The sequence below is a fragment of the Hyla sarda genome, chromosome 9 (assembly GCF_029499605.1).
Source record: "Hyla sarda isolate aHylSar1 chromosome 9, aHylSar1.hap1, whole genome shotgun sequence".
NCBI lineage: Eukaryota > Metazoa > Chordata > Amphibia > Anura > Hylidae > Hyla > Hyla sarda.
The window spans coordinates 71,878,714-71,904,579 of NC_079197.1; the positions used below are offsets into that span (position 1 = coordinate 71,878,714).

At 40.2% G+C, this 25,866-nt stretch overlaps 2 protein-coding genes across 5 annotated transcripts in view; one reads left to right on the forward strand and one right to left on the reverse strand.

The window, feature by feature from the left end:
• Positions 1-2,002: 2,002 nt before the first annotated feature.
• LOC130290846 (gap junction alpha-3 protein-like) lies at positions 2,003-3,478 on the forward strand. The gene is made up of 2 exons (XM_056538976.1): positions 2,003-2,127; positions 2,222-3,478. Exon 2 carries the CDS (start codon positions 2,245-2,247, stop codon positions 3,316-3,318), a length of 1,074 nt encoding a protein of 357 aa, XP_056394951.1. The 5' UTR covers positions 2,003-2,127; positions 2,222-2,244; the 3' UTR covers positions 3,319-3,478.
• Positions 3,479-13,382: 9,904 nt separating this feature from the next.
• The window catches only part of ZMYM3 (zinc finger MYM-type containing 3), a 124,084-nt gene continuing 111,600 nt past the window's right edge, over positions 13,383-25,866 (reverse strand). For all 4 annotated transcript variants that reach the window (XM_056538282.1, XM_056538283.1, XM_056538285.1 and 1 more), the window contains exons 18-25: positions 22,271-22,417; positions 22,037-22,137; positions 21,759-21,933; positions 21,487-21,638; positions 18,629-18,743; positions 18,173-18,427; positions 15,081-15,198; positions 13,383-14,590 (exon numbers count right to left, since the gene is read on the reverse strand). In XM_056538282.1, the coding sequence (XP_056394257.1) occupies positions 14,392-14,590; positions 15,081-15,198; positions 18,173-18,427; positions 18,629-18,743; positions 21,487-21,638; positions 21,759-21,933; positions 22,037-22,137; positions 22,271-22,417 (1,262 nt within the window). In that variant the 3' untranslated portion in view covers positions 13,383-14,391. The remainder of the gene's footprint in view (positions 14,591-15,080; positions 15,199-18,172; positions 18,428-18,628; positions 18,744-21,486; positions 21,639-21,758; positions 21,934-22,036; positions 22,138-22,270; positions 22,418-25,866) is intronic.

Consider the following 25,866-nt stretch of genomic DNA (forward strand, 5'->3'; position numbering starts at 1 on the left):
GAGAAGGAGAGAAGGGCTTTTGGAGAGAGAATGTGTGTGGAATTGAAGGCCATGTGCAAAGCCCCCATGGTGCCAGAACAGTGGACCCCCCCCCCCCCCAGTGGACCCCCCCCCCCCCAATGTGACCCCATTTTGGAAACTACATCACTCAATGAATGTAACAAGGGGTGCAGTGAGCATTTACACCCCACAGGTGTCAGATTTTTTGAACAGTGGTACATGAAAATTAAATATGTAATTTTTCATTTGCACAGCCCACTATTCCAAAGATCTGTCAAATGCCAGTGGGGTGTAAATGCACCATAGGGGCTTCCTAAATGCGACATGCCTCCCGAAAACCATTTCAGCAAAATGTGCTTTCAAAAAGCCAAATGTGGCTCCTTCTCTTCTGAGCATTGTAGTGCGCTCACAGAGCACTTTACATCCACACATGGGCTATTTCCATATTCGAGAGAAATTGGGTTACACATTTTGGGGAGCTTTTTCTCCTTGTGCCCATTGTAAAAAATTAAAAGCTCGGTCTACAAGAACATGTTCGTGTAAAAAAAATGGAGGTTATGAATATTCTCCTTCACTTTTCTGCTATTCCTGTGAAACACCTAAAGGGTTAAACGTTTTGAATGTCATTTTGTATACTTTGAGGGGTGCAGTTTTTATAATGAGGTCATTTATGGGGTATTTCTAATATGAAGGCCCTCAAATCTACTTCAAACTGAACTGGTCCCTGAAAAATTTAGATTTTGAAAATTTTGTGAAAAATTGCTGCTGAGCTTTGAAGCCCTCTGATGTCTTCCTAAAGTAAAAACATGTCAACTTTATTATGCAAATATAAAGTAGACATATTGTATATGTGAATCAATATATAATTTATTTGGTATGTCTATTTTCCTTACAAGCAGAGAGCTTCAAAGTTTGAAAAATGCAAAATTTTCTAATTTTTGATGAAAATTTAGCTTTTTTTTACCAAGAAATTATCCAAGTATCGACGAAAATTTACCACTATGTTAAAGTAGAATATGTCACAAAAAAAATCTCTGAATCAAATTCATAAGTAAAAGAATCCCAGAGTTATTAATGCTTAAAGTGACAGTGGTCAGATGTGCAAAAAACGCTCTGGTCCTTAAGGTGAAAATGGGCTTGGTCCTTAAGGGGTTAAAGGGGTACTCTTGTGGAATTTTTTTTTTTTTAATTTAAATAAACTGGTGCTAAAAAATTTAACAGATTTCAAAATTACTTCTATTAAAAAAAATCATAATCCTTTCAGTACTTATTAGATGCTGAATACTACAGAGAAAATTCTTTTCTTTTTTGTCTGTCCACAGTGCTCTCTGCTGACACCTCTGTCCATGTCAGAGAAAATCCCCATAGCAAATATATGCTGCTCTGGAAAGTTCATAAAATGGACAGAGGTGTCTGCAGAAAGCACTGTGGACAGACAGAAAAGAAATCCAAAAAGAAAAGAATTTCCTCTGTTGTATTCAGGAGCTAATAAGTACTGGAAAGATTAAGATTTAATAGAAGTAATTTACAAAATCGGTTCACTTTTTGGCACCAGTTGATAAAAAAAAAAAAATGTTTAACACCAGAGTACCCCTTTAAGCCTCAGATCTCTGCTGCAGAAACACAGTTAGCATTTGTCATTGTCCCCATAAACATTCAGGCATGGCGTGTATGGCGTGAATCCAATTATCCAATAATAAATAAGTGTTCGATTTTAGAACATCTATTTATGCAATTGTGAACAAAAACTAGCTACTTTTTTGGCGAATCACAAACACCTGTTACACTGAAAGGAAAAACACAACAGGAAATTCAGCTGGTGAAGTTAATGATTGAGTGACCACATCACATGCATGTCCAGCTCCCTTACTTGACAGACAGTGTAAGCAAAATAAAGTGAACACTTGTGACGTGCTCTGGTAGGGAAGGCTTAGAAATTCCACAGCTCAGTGCAAGTATATTTAGAAAAAAAAACTACTCTAAAAATAAGTAATACAGGAGGGGGTGGGGTTGTTCAGGGTAGCTATGAGACCTGAGGCCAATACTCAGAAGGTGGACAGATTGGAAGACCCCTAAAACACAGAACAGAAAGCAGAAATTAGCTGCAGTGATTAGTGTTTGCTGTAGGTAAGTAACACTGCAAGACTGTTTTACTCTTTTTGGGTAGACAAAATAGACAAATTTAAAGACCACCACTGATTACTTTTTGCTTTCCTGTTAGGGTGAGATGTGACCAATGTTCAAATGGGAGACTGGAACTCGCTAGGAAAACTACTTGAGAAAGCACAAGAACATTCCACCGTTGTGGGTAAAGTCTGGTTGACAGTACTATTCATTTTCCGAATTCTTGTCTTAGGATCAGCAGCAGAAAAAGTTTGGGGAGATGAGCAGTCCGGCTTTACCTGCGACACCAAACAACCTGGTTGTCAGAACGTGTGCTATGACAAAACATTCCCCATTTCGCACATTCGCTTTTGGATACTTCAGATTATTTTTGTATCAACACCAACTCTCATTTACCTCGGACATATTCTACACCTTGTACGATTAGAAGAAAAGCAGAAACAAAAGGAAAAGTTGCGCCAAAGCAAGGGAAGCCCTCAGAGTGACAAACAGCTACTCATTGATCCAATAAATCCCTCAAAACAACCCCTCAAAGATGAAATGGGAAAAGTGCATTTGCGAGGAGCACTTCTACGTACATACATTTTTAATGTGCTCTTCAAAACTTTGTTTGAGGTAGGATTCATAGTGGCACAGTATTTTCTGTATGGATTTCAGCTGCAGCCACTTTATACGTGTAGTCGGTGGCCTTGTCCTAACACTGTGAACTGCTACATTTCGCGTCCTACAGAAAAGACAATATTCATTCTTTTCATGTTGGCTGTAGCATGCTTGTCTCTGCTGCTTAACTTGATTGAGATTTACTATCTGGGGTTCACAAAATGCAGACAGGGCCTATCTGGCTCACATTACCAGTCAGTACCCAAACTTCCAACAAAGACCGGAAGTATTTCTCATACCCACATTATTCCACATTATCCCCACTATTCTCCATCAGAGAAAGGATCCAGTTTTAGTCCATCTCTGCCATTTCCCCTCTCTTCTAATAAGAATACAACATCTGCAATAGACAGCAGCCAGGCTGCAAGAAAGCAGAACCAAGAGAACCAGGCTGTTGAACGCAATGGGATTCCAGAGATGAATGTAGCATTAGAGAGTGGAAGTGAATTGGATCATAATGAACAGCAGAGGATACAAAGCAGAAACAGCAGACAGAGCAGCACCAGGTCAAGGCCTGGAGCGCTTGCAGTGTGATGGAGTGTATAGGGGGGAATGAAAAGATAAAGGACAGCAAAAAATGACAGATCATGACATAGTCTGACTTTAATAATATATGGAACAGTGAGTAAGCATGCCTGTGTACAAATTTCTTAATATTTAAATATTTAATAAATATTTTAGCTGAAGTGACTTTCACTCCAAAGTATCATTTGGGTGTAAAATATAAGAGGCTGTCACATTAAATACAGCCACTTGTCTGTGTGTGAAAGTAGTAACTGACGAATTTGTATGCCTCTAAAGAAGCAAAATAAGGTTCAAGGTGCTAAAAAATGTAAGTGTACAGATAACCTTTCTCTTTTCATGTACTAAAAGCAGTTGCTATATTTTTGCATTAAATGTGCACCCTCTGAAGTGTCAAAACTGCAAGGCACCATGTGTCGAATTAATCTATTAGGTCAATGGTCACTAACCAGTGGCACAACTATAACTCCCAACATGGACCTGGCAGCCACAGACTGCCATAATATGATTATTTATGGAACAGTTAGAGAAAGGACAGGTTGAGGAACACTGTACCAGGAAAGAGGAGGGAAAAAATATTTGTACATAAAATGTAATTCATGCAAAAGAGTTACTAACTAAACAGAAAATGTACGTGACTGCAGGCAAGTTAAAGCACCATACATTATGCCTTTCTTAATGAGATGCTGTACACCATATACCTATGTTATTCTATTCATGATACAAATAAACACATTTTAGTTCTGCCTTCACCAACATATTCTTAGATACAATCAATGGCAATCATAGTAAAACAGCTGCGGGTGTGGATGGGAGCGACTGTGTGTGTAAAAGGCAGTGTACATGATTATGTCCTCAAAAACAAATATTCATAATAAAGGAGGACGTGATGGAAATAGATAACCTCCAATCCTATTTAAATTTACATTTTGGATCATAACTGATTGCAGCGCAGAAAGCAGCTTATGTGCTTTAGGTTTTCCTAGGTCTGATAGGTTTAACAAAATCACCAAACCTTTGCACCAACAGAGTATGTAGTGTTCTGTTAGGAGCCAAGTGTCCATGCACTGCTTGTTCTGAAGTTTATTCTGGGAGATTCATGTGTGAGAACAGCAGCTGTGTGCACACTGTTGTCTACCAAATTGTGGAAGGGCAATAGCAGACATATTGCTGTACACGCTGGAACTGCCCTAAGCAGAACAGTGCAAAAATCCACGATTCTAAATACCATGGAAGCTTAGAGATTTTGTTGATGCAAGTAAAAAACACCACTATATATTATGCACTGCTTACCCAATCTTATGAAAACCCCAAAAGCTACATTTATTAGAAGTGTTAAATGCACAAAAACAAACACCTAAAACTTGCACCAGGCTCTTCCACAAGTCTATGTTCATGCCTAAAGAAATTGGTCCAAGCTTGGAAAAGGTTGTCTTTTGTGCATTTAACATTATATGATAATAAATTTAGTTTTGGGGAAGGTTAAAGGGGTTCTCCACCATATGGTGATTTTAGTCTGTACCTGGCAGACAGTAATAGACATGCTTAGGAAGGATCTGTGCTTGTTTTGGGGCTAAATGACTATGTTGTGAGATTACCATAACACTGTGGCTAGCTTTTTGTGAACTGGTATTTCCTGTTTGACTTTTCCTTTATTTTTATTACTACAAATCCCATTTTCCTCCCTCCCACACATTAGCCACCCCACCCATTGAAACATAAATGAGCTGCATCCATCAAAAGACCTGTGGTTTTCAATCAGGGTGCCTACAGCTGTTGCATTAGTTGCAGATTGATCTCTCCACCCATTGAAGCAGACAGGCTCCCTGTCATCAGCTGACTAGTGAGTCAGGTCTTGGCCGCATTGCAATCTGGGAAAAATCTAAGACAACAGTCATTTTGTATGCTGTTAAAAATAAATATTGGGGTGAAAATCACAGAAGAATTGTGAGAAAACCATCACACACAGGTACAGACACTATATTATGAATTACACTAACTTTCCAGCCCCTGTAGCAAATTCAAATAAAAAAATTTCCTGGAATACCCCTTTACCGCATACATAATATGCTGCGGAAAATCCTCAGCAGATTTTGTTACTACCCATCGACTTCAATAGGTCTAAAGAAATTCTGCACCGGAATTTCCGCAACAGATTATGTAAATGTGCCCTAAAGCAGTGTTCCATTCAAGTTTTATTTGGGATTGGTGATGGTCTAATATTCACTTGCAAGCTCTTACAAAATCCGTACAGAAGTGCATGGATGTTGCTCAGACTGGAAGAGAACAGAGGCTGTTACACAGCTATTTCATATTTCTATTCTACCTACTTCCAGTGTAACACATACACTTCATGGGGGACATGTATCATTATTTGTGTATGGTAGAAGCAATTTAACCCTTTTCCCGAATTCTAAATTATGAGCAGAAGCGCTAAATTTATCAATCAAGCGAAATGAGCTTCATAAATTGCAGGTAAATATAGTCATCTTCTCAATCCACTCTTTGGAAAATAGAATCGATGATTTAGAGCATCTTGCTACGTTAAGTCCAAGATGGCTTATATTTGCGCAAAAAAAACAGCTCTTGCGGCAAAATTTTTGGTGTAAAGGAAAAGTACGCAGTTAATAAATCCATGTGTACTATAGATGTCACTCCAAGGTACCCCGATTCAGCCACATCTGGAGGACATGCTCTACCAAAACGTGCGCAAAAAAAAGGGCTTGCGCAAAATTTGGCGCAAAAGAATACACACATTGTTCTGGCACTATGGGGGCTTTGTAAACACACGTGGCCTTCAATTCCAGACAAATTTCCTCTTCAAAATCCCAATGGCGCTCCTTCTCTTCTGAGCATTGTAGTGCGCCAGCAGAGCACTTAACATCCCCTTATGGGGTATGTTCTTACTCAGAAGAAATGGGGTTACAAATTTTGGGGTGCTTTTCTCCCATTTTCTCTTGTGAATATGAAAAATTTAGGGTAACAAGCATTTTTGTAAAAAAATAACTTTTTCTTCATTTTCCCATCCAACTTTAACAAAAATTCGACAAACATCTGTGGGGTGTTAAGGCTCACTATACCCCTTGTTACGTTCCGGGAGGGGTGCAGTTTCCAAAATGGGGTCACATGTGGGTATTTATTTTTTTGCGTTTATGTCAGAACTGCTGTAAAATCAGCCCCCCTGTGCAAATCACCAATTTAGACCTCAAATGTACATAGTGCGCTCTCACTCCTGAGCCTTGTTGTGTGCCTGCAGAGCATTTTACGCCCACATATGGGGAATTTCCGTACACATGAGAAATTGCGTAACAAATTTTGGGGGTCTTTACCCCTTTTTGAAAATAATAAGTATGGGGCAGCACCAGCATGTTAGTGTAAAAATAAATTTTTTTTTTTTTACACTAACCGGCTGATTTAGACCCCAACTTTCTTTTCATAAAGGGGTAAAAGGAGAAAAGGCCCCCCAAAATTTGTAACAATTTCTCCCAAGGACGGAAATACCCTATATGTGGCCCTAAACTGTTTCCTTGAAATACGACAGGGCTCCGAAGTAAGAGAGCGCCATGTGCATTTGAGGACTAAAATAGGTATATTCTACGCCACTGATTCCCAAACAGGGTGCTTCCAGCTGTTGCTAAACTCCCAGCATGCCTGGACAGTCAGTGGCTGAGCAGAAATGCTGGGAGTTGTTTTGCAACAGCTGGAGGCTCCGTTTTGGAAACATTGCCGTACGATATGTTTTTTATTTTTATTAGGGGGGAGGGGGGCACAGTGTAAGGGTGTAGTGTATATGTAGTGTTTTACCTTTTATTATGTGTTAGTGTAGTGTTTTTAGGGTACATTCACACTGACTGGTTTAGAGCGAGTTTCCGCCGCCGCACAAAATTTGCCACAGCTCAAACTTGAAGCAGGAAACTTACTGTAAACCTGCCCGTGAATGTACCCTGTACATTTATATGGGGGTGCAAACCTCCAGCTGTTGCAAAACTACTTTTGCAACAGCTGGAGGCACACTGGTTGGAAAACCTTCAGTCATGTTCTGTTCCCTAACTCAGTATTTTCCCACCAGGGTGCCTCCAGCTGTTGCAAAACTACAACTCCCAGCATGTACTGATCGCCGAAGGGCATGCTGGGAGACGTTGTTATGCAACAGCTGGAGGTACGCAACTACAACTCCCAGCATGCCGAGACAGCTGTTTGGGCATGCTGGGATTAGCAGTTTTGCAACATCTGGAGGGCTACAGTTTAGAGACCACTGCACAGTGATCTCTTAACTGTGGCCCCCCAGATGTTGAAAAACTACAAATCCCAGCATGCCCAAACAGCAAACTGCTGTGTGGGCATGCTGGGAGTTGTAGTTTTGCAAGATCTGGAGGGCCACAGTTTAGAGACCACTGCACAGTGATCTCCAAACTGTAGCCCTCTAAATCTTGCAAAACTACAAATCCCAGCATGCCCAAACGGCTGCCTGGGCATGCTGGGAGTTGTAGTTTTGCAACATCTGGAGGGCTACAGTTTAGAGACCACTGTATAGTGGTCTCCAAACTTTAGCCCCACCCCATGCCCCCCCCCCAGATGTTGCTAGGCAACTACTCTCCAACTTTCATAGTCTTCACCAGGGAGCCACACGTCATCGCCACCCGCCAATCAGGTAAGGGACCTCCACCGCCGCCGGTCATGCTACAGTTCCCCCGTTCTGCCCGGATTACCGTCGGTGAGCAGAACGGGGGAACCAAAGTTTAACCCCCCTGCCCCCGATCTGCTATTGGTCATCGCTTCTTGACGACCAATATAGCAGCAATAGGAAGGGTGGTACCCCTGCCACCTAACTCCTATCCCTTCAGGGGGACACCCCCGATATGACCCGGATCCTGAAACATGGGGGGGTCACAGGACCAGCATATGCACGGGATGCCTGCTGATAGATATCAGCAGTCATCCTGGTCCGGTCCCCGACCGGCTACTGGAATTCCCACAGGCATATTCATACGCCCTAAGTCCTTAAGGACTCAGGATGCAGTGCGTATGCATACGCCCTGCGTCCTGAAGAGGTTAAATGGATGACCGGATCGCCCGCAGCGCTGCTCCGTGGATCCGATCATCAAGCATGGCAGTGGGAGGTCCCTTCACCTGCCTCCGTCCGTCTCCTGGGGGTTCTGCTTTGGTCTGAGGTCGAGCAGACCAGGGCAGAAGCTAGCCGATAACACTGATCAGTATTAGCAATCAAATTATTGCTATAAAATAGTCCCCTATGGGGACTAAGTAAAAAAAAAAAAAAAAAAAGTTTAAAAATGCCCTCCCCTAATAAAAATTTAAATCATCCGTTTTTCCCATTTTACCCACCCACCCCCACCCAAAAAAAAATTTAACATATTTTGTATAAAGTCTAATCACAATATATTGTTAATTATCCTGTATGGTAACCAGCGTAAAGAAAAAAGTAAAAAATAGCTTTTTTTTCCACATTTTATTCACCCCCCCCCCAAAAAAAAAAAAAAATTAATAAAAAGTAGAATATAAGCAAAAGTGAAACGATAAAAACTACAGATCATGGCGCGACTACAGATCACGGCGCCCCGTATACGGAAAAATTAGAACGTTGTAGGTGGTAAAAATAGGGCAATTTCAAACATACTAATTTTGTTAACCTATTAAGGACCCAGCCAATTTTCACTGTAGGACCCGGCCATTTTTTACACTGGCATGTTCTTGTAGACCCAGTTTTTGAATTTTTGCAAGGGGTAAAAGGAGAAAAAGCCCCCCCCCAAAATTTGTAACACAATTTCTCTCGAGTAAGGAAATACCTCATATGTGTATGTCAAGTGTTCGGCGTGCGTAGAGGGCTCAGAAGGGAAGGAGCGACAATGGGATTTTGGAGAGTGAATTTTGCTGAAATGGTTTTTGGGGGGCATGTCGCATTTAGGAAGCCCCTATGGTGCCAAAACAGCAGAAAACCCCCCACATGGCATACCATTTTGGCAACTACACCCCTCAAGGCACGTAACAAGGGGTCCAGTGAGCCTTAACACGTCACAGGTGTTTAACGACTGTAAAATTTGGATGTGTAAGTGAAAAAATTTTTTTCACTAAAGTGCATTTTTCCCCCCAAATTTACCATTTTTACAAAAGGTAATGGGAGAAAATGCCCACAAAAAATTTGTAACCCCATCTCTTCTGAGTATGGAAATACCCCATGTGTGAACATCAAGTGCTCTGCTGGCGCACTACAATGCTTAGAAGAGAAGGAGCGCCATTAAGCTTTTAAAGAGTGAATTTGTTTGTAAACACACATGGCCCCTGATTCCCATTCCAAAGCCCCCCGTGGTGCCAGAACAGTGGACCCCCCCACATGTGACCCCATTTAGGAAACTACACCCCTCACAGAATTTAATAAGGGGTGCAGTATTTAGACCCCACTGGCATTTGACAGATCTTTGGAACAGTGGGCTGTGCAAATGAAACATTTTATTTTTCATTTTCATGGACCACTGTTCCAAAAAATCTGTCAGACACCTGTGGGGCATAAATGCTCACTGCACCCCTATTACATTCTGTGAGGGGTGTAGTTTCCAAAATGGGGTCACATGCGGGGAGGCGGGGGGAGGTCCTTTGTTCTGGCACTATGGGGGCTTTGTAAACACACGTGGCCTTCAATTACGGACAAATTTTCTCTTCAAAAGCCCAATGGTGCTCCCTCTATTCTGAGCATTGTAGTGCACTAGCAAAGCACTTAATATCCACATATGGGGTATGTTCTTACTCGTAAGAAGTGGGGCTACAAATTTTGTGAGGCTTTTTTCATATTTTCCCTTGTGAAAATGAAAAATTTAGGGTAACATCAGCATTTTATAAAAAAAAAACAAAAAAAAAAAAACACCTTTTCTTGATTTTCCCATCCAACTTTAAAGAAAATTCATCAAACACCTGTGGGGTGTTAAGATTCACTGTACCCTTTGTTACGTTCCGCGAGGGGTGTAGTTTCCAAAATGGGGTCACATGTGGGTATTTATTTTTTGTGTTTATGTCAGAACCGCTGTAAAATCAGCCACCCGTGCAAATCACCAATTTAGGCCTCAAATGTACATAGTGTGCTCTCACTCCTGAGCATTGTTGTGCGCCCGCAGAGCATTTTACGCCCACATATGAGGTATTACCGTACTCAGGAGAAATTGCGTTACAAATTCTGGGGATCTTTTTTTTTCCTTTTACCGCTTTTGAAAATAAAAAGTATGGGGCAACACCAGCCTGTTAGTGTAAAAAAAAGAAAAATGTTTACACTAACAGGCTGGTGTAGACCCCAACTTTTCCTTTTCATAAAGGGGTAAAAGGAGAAAAACCTCCAGCTGTTTCAAAACTACAACTCCCAGCATGTACTGACAGACATGCGATCATGCTGAGAGTTGTACTTTTGCAACAGCTGGAGGCACACTGGTTCAGTTAGGTTCTGTTACCTAACTCAGTATTTTCCAACCAGTGGGCCTCCAGCTGTTGCAAAACTACAACTCCCAGAATGTACTGATTGCCGAAGGGCATGCTGGGAGATGTAGTTATGCAACAGCTGGAGCTACGCAACTACAACTCCCAGCATGCCGAGACAGCTGATTGCTGTCTGGGAATGTTGGTATTTGCAGTTTTGCAACATCTGGAGAGCTACAGTTTGAGAAGACTATACAGTGATCTCCAAACTGTGACCCTCCAAATGTTGCAAAACTACAACTGCCAGCATGCCCAGACAGCTGTTTGGGCATGCTGGGAGTTGTAGTTTGGCAACATCTTGAGGGTCACAGTTTGGAGATCACTGTATGGTGGTCTCAAAATGTAGCCCTCCAGCTGTTTCAAAACTACACATCCCAGCATGCCCAAAAAGCTGTCTGGGCATGCTGGGAGTTGTAGTTTTGCAACATCTGGAGGGTCAGTTTGGAGATCACTGTATAGTGGACTCAAACTGTAGCCCTCTAGATGTTGCTAAGCAACTCACCGGCTTCCGTAGGATCCAGGGAGCCAGCCACAGGACATCGCCGCCCGCCGATCTCCACCGTCGATCGTCGCCTCGGCCGCCATGGATGGGTAAGTGGACTTCGTCCCAGGTCCTCAGGGAAACAGAGTACCCCCCCCACTGCTATTGGCCGTCGCGTCTATACGACCAATAGCAGGGATAGGAGGGGTGGCACCCCTGCCACTTCCTCACTCCTATCCTTTCAGGGGCATTGTGGGTGTCTTGGACAACCCCGATCCCCCTCATTTTCCGGGTCACCATAGACCCGTAATCGGTCAAATCGCAAGTGTGAATTCACTTGCGATTTGCCGCGATCGCCGACATGGGGGGGGTCTGATTTCAGCAGGCGTCCCGGTCTGATCCCCACCCGGAATTGTCCTTGGCGTACGCGTACGTCATGGGTCCTTAAAGGAGTACTCCGATGCAAATCATTTCATGGGCAAAGCATGCATTAAGTAAAGTTCTATAACTAAGTAATATACTTGCGCTTTGCATATTGAATGGATCCCGGTGTTTTTCAGCTCTCTGCCGCCGACCGGAAGCTCTGTAGTTCTCCCGTGTTTGATGACGCTCGACCCTGTATTCTCAGCGCTCCGCTGCCATGTTAGCCCGGTGACTCACACTTCCCATGAGTCATTGCGGGCTCTGCCTGCCTCCTAGCCCGGAGTCGGCTACTCCCCCCTTGCTTATTTATTCATATATTCATGTTTGCTGAGCTGGCATAGGCTCAGCTCAGCAAATGCCTATCTAGCGCAGCCGGCCAATCAGATGTGATGAGCAGGCATTCTGGGAGATGTCGTTTTTTTACACTGCGGTGGCTGCACAGAACCAGGAAGTAACGGAAAATTCGGGCAGGCATAGCGCAGGAATGGCTGGACCATTCTGCACGATATGAGGCTCTATGGACAGGTACGTGAATGGGTTACATTTTGATATTCGTTTATTCTTTTTAGGGGGCATCAGAGTTTTTCTTTAAGTACCAGGGTGTCATGACGTACGCGTACATCATGGGTCCTTAAGGGGTTAAATACATACGTGTAGGTAAAGGAAATGTGGACGGCACCAAGTGTTAAACCCAAGTCAGAGGTACAAAGTATCCAGCAAGGTAGATAAGCACAGCTGAACCAATCAAATAGAAACTGGCCGGGTGGTGGTACTAGGACATATGAAAAAGATAGCTAGTGATATCATAGGTAGAAAGCATAAGACATATCCACACTCATCACCGGATTCGCCATAAGACGCTCCTACACGGAGATAGCCACAGGATCAGAACTACAACATCGCTTTGTGCGCTCAGAGGAGATAACCGGCTATTTTGCGCACTTGCGCTTCATCCGGCCTATGAAGTGCAAGTGCGCAAAATAGCCGGTTATCGCCTCTGAGCGCACAAAGCGATGTTGTCGTTCTGATCCTGTGGCTATCTCCGTGTAGGAGCGTCTTATGCCGAATCCAGTGGGGAGTGCGGATATGTCTTTTTATGCTTTCTACCTATAATTTAGTTAAAATGGTTTGAGATTTTTTAAAGCGATACAATTATAAAAAGGCATATAACATGGGTATCATTTTAATCGTATTGACCCACAGAAGAAAACATGCCATTTTTACCGTAAAGTGCACAGCGACAAGGCGAGGAGGAAAAATCGAAGATGCAAAAATAAAATTGACCTGGTCCTTAAGGCCAAAATGGGTTGGGTCCTTAAGGGGTTAAAAAGGTACTACTGTCACACCCCTGCATGTTTTGCCACTCAGCATGGCTTTATAAAGGAGAATGATTGACAGCTTTCTTGCTTTTAATGTTTCGTGTTTCTCACCTTTACTTTTATAATATCACTTAATAAAAAATAAAAAAATTTAACACATGCAAATATACAGGTTTTGTCTAACCTCTCGGGGTTATATTGTTGTGAGGTTCTTATACCTCTGCATGCGTTAACAGGCCAATTTATAGTAGATTGACCTACAGCACATGAAGCCCTCTCCTGTCCTTGTTGCCTTTGTATAGATTCAAAGAAGTGTCTGAGATTGGCTAGATCAGACAGACCCACACTTATAAAGGACATGCATATCCACTCACAGATGAAATTAAAATCTTTATTTGCAATGAAACTTTCCCACAAACCGCCCTGTCCAGGACCTAGCATGTGACAATTGAGAACATGGGGCGAGTGCTAGGTGCACACGCATAGAAATTGTATGTACATATTTGAAAAGCAGCCAAAACTGTTGAACAGGTTAAAAAACATCAGAAGAGAAAATAAGTGTCTTTAACAAAAAAAAAAAAAAAGCCCAATCGTCTTTTTTTCACAAACAGTCTCCTTTTATCAAGGGCCGTGAAAGGGGATTGGTCACCTATGACGACACAATATCATTAAAGATGGTTATACAGGCTATTAGACTGAAGGCATTTGCAACCCTGTCTTTTCTCCAAGTATGAAAGTTCATGTGGACTTACAAGGACACTTGCTGGCCAGTGGCAGAATTACAATGAAAGTGTTAAACCAATGATGGACACAGTGAAAAGACCTAAGTGATATCTATCATAAGAATGAATGTATGTCGGCTGCAGAAATAATGTGTTTTTTTAGGAAGCTGGTAGTTAAGACCCAGGGGCATATCTTTTAGTGATTGTGTATTAAGAAACAAGTTATAAACTAATAGGGATCAGATCTATTATAAATGGTGTAATTAAATGCATTTACAGGTGGTATAATGTAAATCAGAGGCAGGAAAGCCTACTAGGTACTGGAGTGAAACTAAACTCTTCATGACACTGGTTCAATTGGCCTTAACCCAACTCGATCTATAGAAGGGGAAAAAAACAAAAAAACACACACCCCACAAAAGGTCAGCAGCCCATGCCATCTCTCACTTGCCCAAATTGATAGATCACTCAGCAACAAAGCTTTCAGTAAGTTGTGTTGGGGAAAGAGTGTCCAGCACTTTTTATTGTGCTCGAGTCTGTGGTACATGAATTCCAGAAATTAAGTTCTTTTTCTTCTTCAATGGTCTTGAAGTTCACAATGCCATAGATGGGGAGTTTGCAATCCAACAAAACTTGCCATTGTTCAGCCCACCATCAGGTCCAATTAATCAGTGTCCTCACCTATACTGCCCCCTCGTAACTGTTCTTCATACACTTCTCTCACAGCTAGAATACGGCTAAGCATGCTCTGCAACATGCTTTTGTCCATTGGAATAACAGAGTACCAAAGGGGGGATTCTGCCACACATGATCGCTCGGGCTGCAGGTAGAATACATCACTGCGGTTTCGAAGAGTTTCAGGGCTGTTTAGGTGCGACAAAAGAAAAAAATATTAGGTGGAAAGGTTCTAGTGTCAGTGCACTGGCACGTACATGTATGGAGTGAATAAGCTAAAGTAAGAAGGAAAATAAATAATGTACATACCTATGATAGAAGGGGCTCTGCCCTCTATGGTCCCTAGCCAGTCCTAAAAAAAATCCAAGGACTCCTTGGCATTTTTCCTGTACCACAGTAATCCCTCCCACCCCACATGCTGTGAAGGGAACTGCAGTATAGCATGATGTAAGTAAACAAAGCTGTGCTGAATTTCCCTGTGTTCCTGTAACCTTTCTTCTATTACTTTCCTATTTTTGCTGTTAAAACAAACTGCAGTGGGAAAATCTGTTCAAATGTTCCCACAAGGTATAGCCATTACATCAAGAGTTTCAGGGAATATGGAGCTGTAGGATTTGCATACTAATACAAGCTCAAAATATATTTTATGACCGACATTTGTTTAAAAAAAAATCATACCATTTTGAAAGGTAAAACTCATAAAACTTTACAGGACACCGTAGAGGGTTCATCTTATTCTCATGCTGCTCCATTAATGGTTGCTGATCATCTTCACGCTTACGTTTAGCTAAACTTTCTTGGGAGACAGAGGGAAAAGCAAAAACAAAAAAGTATTACATACTATTTAGTGCAGACGTCCTATAGTATTACATGCTATTTAGTGCAGACATCCTATAGTATTACATACTATTTAGTGCAGACGTCCTATAGTATTACATGCTATTTAGTGCAGACATCCTATAGTATTACATGCTATTTAGTGCAGACATCCTATAGTATTACATACTATTTAGTGCAGACATCCTATAGTATTACATACTATTTAGTGCAGACGTCCTATAGTATTACATACTATTTAGTGCAGACATCCTATAGTATTACATACTATTTAGTGCAGACGTCCTATAGTATTACATACTATTTAGTGCAGACGTCCTATAGTATTACATGCTATTTAGTGCAGACGTCCTATAGTATTACATGCTATTTAGTGCAGACATCCTATAGGATTACATGCTATTTAGTGCAGACATCCTATAGTATTACATACTATTTAGTGCAGACATCCTATAGTATTACATACTATTTAGTGCAGACGTCCTATAGTATTACATGCTATTTAGTGCAGACATCCTATAGGATTACATGCTATTTAGTGCAGACATCCTATAGTATTACATACTATTTAGTGCAGACATCCTATAGTATTACATGCTATTTAGTGCAGACGTCCTATAGTATTACATACTATTTAGTGCAGACGTCCTATAGTATTACATACTATTTAGTGCAGACATCCTATAGTATTACATGCTATTTAGTGCAGACGTCCTATAGTATTACATACTATTTAGTGCAGACATCTTATAGTATTACATACTATTTAGTGCAGACATCCTATAGTATTACATACTATTTAGTGCAGACGTCCTATAGTATTACATACTATTTAGTGCAGACATCCTATAGTATTACATACTATTTAGTGCAGACATCCTATAGTATTACATGCTATTTAGTGCAGACATCCTATAGTATTACATACTATTTAGTGCAGACATCCTATAGTATTACATGCTATTTAGTGCAGACGTCCTATAGTATTACATGCTATTTAGTGCAGACATCCTATAGTATTACATGCTATTTAGTGCAGACGTCCTATAGTATTACATACTATTTAGTGCAGACGTCCTATAGTATTACATACTATTTAGTGCAGACGTCCTATAGTATTACATACTATTTAGTGCAGACGTCCTATAGTATTACATACTATTTAGTGCAGACATCCTATAGTATTACATACTATTTAGTGCAGACGTCCTATAGTATTACATGCTATTTAGTGCAGACGTCCTATAGTATTACATACTATTTAGTGCAGACATCCTATAGTATTACATACTATTTAGTGCAGACGTCCTATAGTATTACATGCTCTTTAGTGCAGACGTCCTATAGTATTACATGCTCTTTAGTGCAGACGTCCTATAGTATTACATGCTCTTTAGTGCAGACGTCCTATAGTATTACATGCTCTTTAGTGCAGACGTCCTATAGTATTACATGCTCTTTAGTGCAGACGTCCTATAGTATTACATACTATTTAGTGCAGACATCCTATAGTATTACATGCTATTTAGTGCAGACATCCTATAGTATTACATGCTATTTAGTGCAGACATCCTATAGTATTACATGCTATTTAGTGCAGACGTCCTATAGTATTACATACTATTTAGTGCAGACATCCTATAGTATTACATACTATTTAGTGCAGACGTCCTATAGTATTACATGCTATTTAGTGCAGACATCCTATAGTATTACATGCTATTTAGTGCAGACGTCCTATAGTATTACATGCTATTTAGTGCAGACGTCCTATAGTATTACATGCTATTTAGTGCAGACGTCCTATAGTATTACATACTATTTAGTGCAGACGTCCTATAGTATTACATACTATTTAGTGCAGACGTCCTATAGTATTACATACTATTTAGTGCAGACGTCCTATAGTATTACATACTATTTAGTGCAGACATCCTATAGTATTACATGCTATTTAGTGCAGACATCCTATAGTATTACATACTATTTAGTGCAGACATCCTATAGTATTACATGCTATTTAGTGCAGACATCCTATAGTATTACATACTATTTAGTGCAGACATCCTATAGTATTACATACTATTTAGTGCAGACATCCTATAGTATTACATGCTATTTAGTGCAGACATCCTATAGTATTACATGCTATTCAGTGCAGACATCCTATAGTATTACATGCTATTTAGTGCAGACATCCTATAGTATTACATGCTATTTAGTGCAGACATCCTATAGTATTACATGCTATTTAGTGCAGACATCCTATAGTATTACATACTATTTAGTGCAGACATCCTATAGTATTACATACTATTTAGTGCAGACATCTTATAGTATTACATGCTATTTAGTGCAGACGTCCTATAGTATTACATACTATTTAGTGCAGACATCCTATAGTATTACATACTATTTAGTGCAGACATCCTATAGTATTACATACTATTTAGTGCAGACGTCCTATAGTATTACATGCTATTTAGTGCAGACATCCTATAGTATTACATACTATTTAGTGCAGACATCCTATAGTATTACATGCTATTTAGTGCAGACATCCTATAGTATTACATGCTATTTAGTGCAGACATCCTATAGTATTACATACTATTTAGTGCAGACATCCTATAGTATTACATGCTATTTAGTGCAGACATCCTATAGTATTACATACTATTTAGTGCAGACATCCTATAGTATTACATACTATTTAGTGCAGACATCCTATAGTATTACATACTATTTAGTGCAGACATCCTATAGTATTACATACTATTTAGTGCAGACGTCCTAGAGTATTACATGCTATTTAGTGCAGACATCCTATAGTATTACATGCTATTTAGTGATAAATATGAGGATAGAGCACAACAGTTGCACATAAACCAGGAAAAACGATTTATTTTGGTTTTCTGTTCAATGGGACATACCTCTGCCTTTTTTCTGTCGCACAGGAGGATAGTATCTGATGCTCACTACTTTTGAAGTTCCTCTGCTGGTTGAACACTTTCGGGAATGTCTAACAACATTAGTAAAGGACAGCTGCATATGCTCCTCTGCGGTACGCAGGCCAAAGAATTTGGTATTAAAGAACATGAGTGTGTTCAGGAGCACATAGGGAGAATACACCCCCAGCTGTTTACAGTCCCACAGATGTTCTTCTTCCACTCGTGAGAGTATCAACCCTGAAATTAGGTACATGTCAGATTAAACACAGAGAAGCCATTATTTGAATAAGCTTTATCAGAACATTTATTATAAAAGAGTCCCCCTCCCTCAAGCTTCATCTATGTGTCGAGTCTGAATTGACACTACACATAATAAAGCTGTGTGTTCAGGCAGTGTGATTATTGTTGACTCTGATTGCATTGTCCCCCATTTCTTACTACTAGGTGCCAGACTGCGGTGCCACGAAGTTAGTAACTTATTCAGTTCTTGAACGAAGGTCAGGTAATACAGGTCAGTAAAGATGTTTACCATCCGGTTATTTTCGAGAAGGTACTGTTTAAAGCAATAAAGAAAGCATATCAATTAACCTTTATGTGATGATAAACATGCAAAGTCTTTATCACAGTAATAAGTCAAGTGAATATTACAAATGCTTCACATTTAAGCAATTACAAGCACAGCCTATGCTACAAAGCTTTAAATTTTGGACGTAAAGAATAGGACCTCCAACATGTCGACGGGACTCAAAGTGCAGGACACATAAGTAAAGGGATCTGAGGTTTCTTCACACATGATGCAACGAGTTTCACAGATAGACTGCTTCATCAGACTGATGAAGTAGTCTATGCCTGATTAAGCAGTCTATCTGTGAAACGAGCTGCATCATGGGTGAATAAACCTCAGATCCTTTACTTGCGTGTCCTGCGCTTTGAATCCCGTCGACATGTTGGAGGTCCTATTCTTTGTTACATTTATTTGGCCGTGGAGCGGCTGCAGACGCCTTACTATCTATGCCTTTTTCCGTTGTTGCACTTGGTTGAGTGTAACCTGCTGCTGTGCAACAACGGTATCCCACTACGGAGCGCTGTTTATCCTTAGTTTCTGTAAAATTTAAACAAGAAAAGAAAAATACCGGCAACTCACCAACTTCACTTTATCCGTCTTCTTTATTAGAATGAATACTCACATAAGATAATAGGGAGGGGATAAATGATGGGGGGGGAACCACAGGCTGTGGGTCCCCCCCCCCCCGTCATTTATTCCCTCCCTATTATCTTATGTGAGGATTCATTCTAATAAAGAAGACGGATAAAGTGAAGTTGGTGAGTTGCCGGTATTTCTTTCTTTTCTTGTGTGCATATGAAGATCACACCGTCATATTATCCAGAGCACCACCACACGGCCGCAGCCAGCAGTTGACATCCACCCCCACCCAGTGCCTCCTAGTACCCTCGCAGTGCCAGACAACTCTTGTATATTTCAGTTAAATTTATGACTGGCATATACCAAAAGATGGAAAGTTACAGAATAATTACTAGCCTTAGTAGTAATAAGCTTAAACTATGCCTAAAAATGTAAAAAAAAATAAATAAATTACATTAAAAAAAGGTGTTGCCCAGTTTCATCAAACCGAATTTCAGATCTCCCCAATAGCAAATTCTGATGGTCACACAGTGGAATTTTGGAGTTGAGTCTACTGGATAAATTCTGCAAAATTTACTGATATTGAGTTGGAGATTCTGCTGTCCCATTCACAAGGCAGAAATTCTGCTTTACTGATTGTGCAAAAACATTGAACAGGTCTTTAAATTTTGCAGAATTCCGGGCGGAATCCAATGAAAGTCAAGGGGCTTTGATTTACGGCAGAATTCTGTGGGAGATTTATCAAAACCTGTGCAAAGAAAAAGTTACCCGGAGCAACCAGATAGTTTTTTTTTTTTTTTTTTTTACATTTTGCAGAGGACTTAAAAATTAAAGAAGCTGATTTGTTGCTATGGGCAACTTTTCCTCTGGACAGGTTTTCATAAATATCCCCCTCTGTGTTTTGATTTATCGAACTGTGAGGGAAAAAATAAAGGGATTTTTCCAAAGAAACCAATCACAGCTCAGCTTTCACTTTACCAGAGCTCTTTAGCTGAACTGTGATTGGTTGCTGGGGGAAAATCCCTTTATTTTTTCACTCACAGTTTAATAAATCTGGCCCACTTAAATTCCGCAGCAAACTTTGCAGTTGGAGTGGTTGCTTTGTTTAGGGTTCTTATCTCTTGGCTATAATTGAGACCCATCTGCAGAAACAGTCCATCATTACACAAGACAATTCATTACTTTGACTAGGAACAGTATGATGCTTCACTCTGCATGGAAACTGACTTCTTTTTACAATCAGCTTTTTGGTAATAGACCTTACAAACAATAATTCATTGTCTTAAGTGGAGGGTCAGCATAACGCTCGTCACCAGTTTTATGCTGTCCAAACTTCAGGCAGCAAAATCCTGACACACTATGATTTACTCTGAACAGCTTCGTCGATTTAGAGAAATCCGTTTAAAATTGTGTCTAGGCCTCAGCTAAGTAGTCACAACAGCAAAAGGTAGCATGCTCTCTGCTGACACCTCTGTCCGTCTCAGGAACTGTCCAGAGCAGGAGAGGTTTGCTATGGGGATTCATCTCCTACTCTGGACAGTTCCTGAGACAGATCGAGGTGTCAGCAGAGAGCATTGTTGTCAGACAGAAAAGAACAAAACAACTTCAGGAGCTGATAAGTACTTTTAGGATAAAGATTTTTTTTATAGAAGTAATTTACAAATCTAACTTTCTGGAGCAAGTTGATTAAGCAAGTTGAAAAATTAAATAAATAAAAATAATGGTTTTTTCACTGGAATACCCCTTGCAGGTCCCAGAGGCTGCTCTCAGTCCTGCCAGCTCTGAGTAATGTGCCTTTCCCTAAGCTGAGCATTTGAGAGTAAATCATAGTGTGTCAGGACTGCACTGCCTGCATCAGTCTTATGTTACCTGTGGTTCAGGCAGCATAAACTGGGGACAGGTTATCTTTAAAAGGAAATTAACAGGAAGATCACCCACAATAACCTGAAATACAGGTTTACAGTGCGGAACAACCAGTTTCCAACAATCCAGACAAGAGAAAAATTCTTGTGTCTTTAACCAAGAGAGAGATGAAAAAGTGGATGAAATGGTTTTGTATAAAACAGAAGAATCTAAAGAATATATATTAAGAGTAAATTCAGAGATCTGAGGGGCATACCAATGTAAAAGTAAATAAAAATTGAACTCTTACCTGCTGAATGCCAAGGCACAAGTAGTAAATGCTGTCTGGCTCATACCGTTCCCCATTTGGTCGAGTTATCTCCTTCACAAATTGTGCCAAGCCATAGTTAAGTTCAGCTGCAGTACATGCTAAAATATCCTCTTTTATACGCATAGGTTTAGCTACAGAAAAATCATATAATAAAATTCATAATATATATTTTTCTATATTTGATATTTTAACAGTCAAATATGTCTAAAAGTTTATTTTTACACTTGTTTATATTATTATTTTGTACTTACGGCCAAAACGTAATTCCTCTCCTTTCTTAGGCTCACCACCTTCATACTTTCGCTGCACCCATGTTTTCCAGGCCTTTACCCCATAAGTATAACTGAGGTTTGTACTACTACGTTGGCTAAGAAGAGAGTCCCGAGAGCTGCTCTCCTTTTCTGATAAAAGCATGCGCTTTGGACCCTATTATGAGTAGATATGGAAATATAACAGAAGGAACAATTCACAATGGAATGATTTTACTTTACATAAAAAAATTATGACCTGTATTAAATTGGAATCTCACCTTTCTTAAAACCCGAGAAGCATCTTGCTCGGAAGCATCATCAGAGCTCACTAAACCACAATCCAGCAGAAAATCCACACTCTGATTAATATCAGCAGAATCTGCACACGAACCATTGGGGGAGGGAAGGAGAACTGTGTATTATTTTTTTTAATGTAATAAATAAAATTTGACCTACAAAAGATTTTTGAAACACTAAAGACATTTGAACAAGCTATAGTAATAAAAGTTTACTTTTTGGAAAGTCCGCCTCCAAGTCCTGTCCTGGTTCTTCTAGCACATTCGCCATTTTAACAGCCATAGCCAGTACATCATCTCTTGTGGGCCCAAAGATATCGCAGTCTTCCAAAAGACCTTCAGCACTCTGGTCACTGGAAAGCTCTATAAAAGAGCATGGATATATTAAATAGGTGAACGTTTTCCTACATCATTTTCAAATAGAGGCCCATATTCATCAATCAGCCAGAAACCATAATTGTCTTTTTTTCCCCACAGCAACCAATCACAGCTCAACTTTCACTTTACAAGAACTCATTATTCCCTTAAGGACTCAGCCCATTTGGGCCTTAAGGACCTTAAAAAAAAATCACAACTCTTATATTTTCATCCACAGACTAGTATGAGGGCTTGTTTTTTGTGTGACCAGTTGTCCGTTGCAATGCCATCACTCCCGTTGCCAGAAAATGTATGGCACAACCAAAAAAATACTATTTGTGTGGGGAAATTAGAAAGAAAGCCAAAATTTAGCAAATTTTGGAAGGTTTCGTTTACACGCCGCACAATTCACAGTAAAAATGATGTGTTTTGGGTCAATACGATTAAAATGATGATCCCCATGATAACACACTTTTCTATTACTTATTTCTAAACTTTAATACATTTTGTATCAATTTTTTTGGGAATAAAATGTTCTACAAAAGCAGCAATTTTGGACTTATTTTTTACGTTCACAGTACGGTATCATTAACATTATATTTTAATAGTTAGGATATTTATGCACACGACGATACCAAATATGTTTATTAAAAAAAATGTAAACATTTTTTTTTTTTTTTACACTTTTTGCTTTTTGGGGGTGAAATAGGGAATATGGGACAATTTACATTTTTATTGGGGACGGGCTTTTTCATATTTTGTAAAACTTTTTTTTTACACTTTAATAGTCCCCATAGGTGACTGACTATAGCGATTCGATTGCTAATACTGTTCAGTGCTATGCATAGGGCATAGCACTGATCAATGTTATCGGTCATCTTCTGCTCTGGTCTGCTCGATCGCAGACCAGAGAAGACCTGTGGAAGGCAGCGGAGGCAGGTGAGGAGACCTCCGTCTGCCGTCCTGGATGATCGGATCGCCGCAGCAGTGCTGTGGGCGATCCGATCATCCATTTTAGTGACCGCAACGCTGCAGATGCAGTGATCAAGGCATCTGAGGGGTTAATTTCGGAAATCCGCGCGATTGCGGATGCCGGCCATTACCAGCGGGTCCCTGGCTGCTATCAGCAGCCGGGAGCTGCCGTGCATGACCCGAGCATCGCTCTGATGCTCGCAGTTATGTATAGGATGTACATGTACGTCCTGGTGCGTTAAGTACCACCTCTCCAGGACCTACATTTACGTCCTGCGTCGTTAAGATATGAAAGCTGAGCTGTGATTGGTTGCTGTGGGAAAAGACAGACTATTAGGATTTCAGGCAGATTGATAAATCTCGCAGTGCTGTTCCATCACTAAATCAGAGGTTTAGCAGGTCTCAAGCTTATTTTAACAATTCACTATGTTATTTTCCCTTGAAGGGGTACTCCACTGTAAAACTTCATTTTTTATTTTTAAATCAACTGGTTCCAGAAAGTTAAACAGATTTGTAAATGACTTCTATTAAAAAAAAATCTTAAACCTTCCAGTACTTATCAGATGCTGTATGCTCCACAGTTCTTTTATTTTTTTTAATTTCAATTCTGTCTGAGCACAGTGCTCTCTGCTGACACCTCTGTCCATTTTAGGAACTGTCCAGAGTAGGAGCAAATCCCCATAGCAAACCTATCCTGCTCTGGACAGTTCCTGACATGGACAGAGGTGTCAGCAGAGAGCACTGTGGTCAGACTAGAAAGGAAATTCAAAAAGACAAGAACTTTCTCTGCAGTATACAAATCTGTTTAACTTTCTGGCACCAGTTCAAAAACAAAAATTTCCAGTGGAGTACCCCTTTAACCCTTCACCCCTTAAGGACTCAAGGTTTTTAAGTTTTTGCACTTTCCTTTTTTCCGCCTTACCTTTTAAAAATCATAACCCTTTCAATTTTCCACCTAAAAATCCATATTATGGCTTATTTTTTGCGTCACCAATTCTACTTTGCAGTGACATTAGTCATTTTACCCAAAAATTCACGTCGAAACAAAAAAAAAAATCATTGTGCAACAAAATCAAAGAAAAAACGCCATTTTGTAACTTTTGGGGGCTTCCGTTTCTACGCAGTGCATATTTCGGTAAAAGTGACACCTTATTGTTCGGTAGGTCCATACGGTTACAATGGTACCCTACTTATATAGGTTTGATTTTGTCGTACTTCTGGAAAAAAATCATAACTACATGCAGGAAAATTTATACGTTTAAAAAGGTCATCTTCTGACCCCTATAACTTTTTTGTATTTTTCCACGTACAGGGCGGTATGAGGACTCTTTTTGTGCTGTGATCTGAAGTTTTTATCGGTACGATTTTTGTTTTGATCGGACTTTTTGATCACTTTTTATTCATTTTTTTAATGGTATAAAAAGTGACCAAAAATACGCTTTTTTTGGACTTTGAATTTTTTTTGCGCGTACGCCATTGCCCGTGCGGCTTAATTAATGATATATTTTTATAGTTCGGACATTTCCGCACGTGGCGATACCACATATGTCTATTTTTTTTTTATTCACACTGTTTTTTTTATGGGAAAAGGGGGGTGATTCAAACTTTTATTAGGGAAGGGGTTAAATGACCTTTAACACTTTTTTTTTTTTTGCATTGATATAGGTCCCATAGGGACCTATAACACTGCACACACTGATCTCTCATGCTGATCACTGGCATGTATTATCACGCCTGAGATCAGTGTTATCGGCGCTTGACTGCTCCTGCCTTGATCTCAGGCACGGAGCAGTCATTCGCCGATCGGACACCGAGGAGGCAGGTAAGCGCCCTCCCGATGTCCTGTAAGCTGTTTGGGATGCCGCGATTTCACCGGGATAGTTTCACTTTAGAAGCGGCGGTCAGCTTTGAAATGGATATTCCAAATAAATTATATATTGATTCACATATACAATATGTCTCCTTTATGTTGGCATCTTAAAGTTGACATGTTTCTACTTTTGGAAAACAGAGGGCTTCAAAGTTCAGCAGCAATTTTCCAATTTTTCACAAAATTTTCAAAATCTGAATCTTTTAGGGACCAGTTCAGTTTTGAAGTGGATTTGAAGGTCCTTCATATTAGAAATACCCCATAAATGACCCCATTATAAAAACTGCACCCCTCAAAGTATTCAAAATGACATTCAGTAAGAGTGTTAACCCTTTTTACACTCGTGTTCTTGTAGACCCAGTTTTTGACAAGGGGTAAAAGGAGAAAAATCTTCCTAAAATTTGTAATCCAATTTCTCTTGAGTAAGGAAATACCTCATGTGTATGTCAAGTGTTCGGCGGGTGCAGTAGAGGGCTCAGAAGGGAAGGAGCGACAATGGGATTTTGGAGAGGGAGTTTTTCTGAAATGGTTTTTGGGGGGCATGTCACATTTAGGAAGCCACTATGGTGCCAGAACAGTAAAAAAAACAAAAAAACAATAAAAAAACCCACAT

What these genes read in the sequence shown, in the direction of transcription:
- LOC130290846 (XM_056538976.1), top strand. Translation starts at nt 2,245, where the DNA reads ATGGGAGACTGGAACTCGCTAGGAAAACTACTTGAGAAAGCACAAGAA.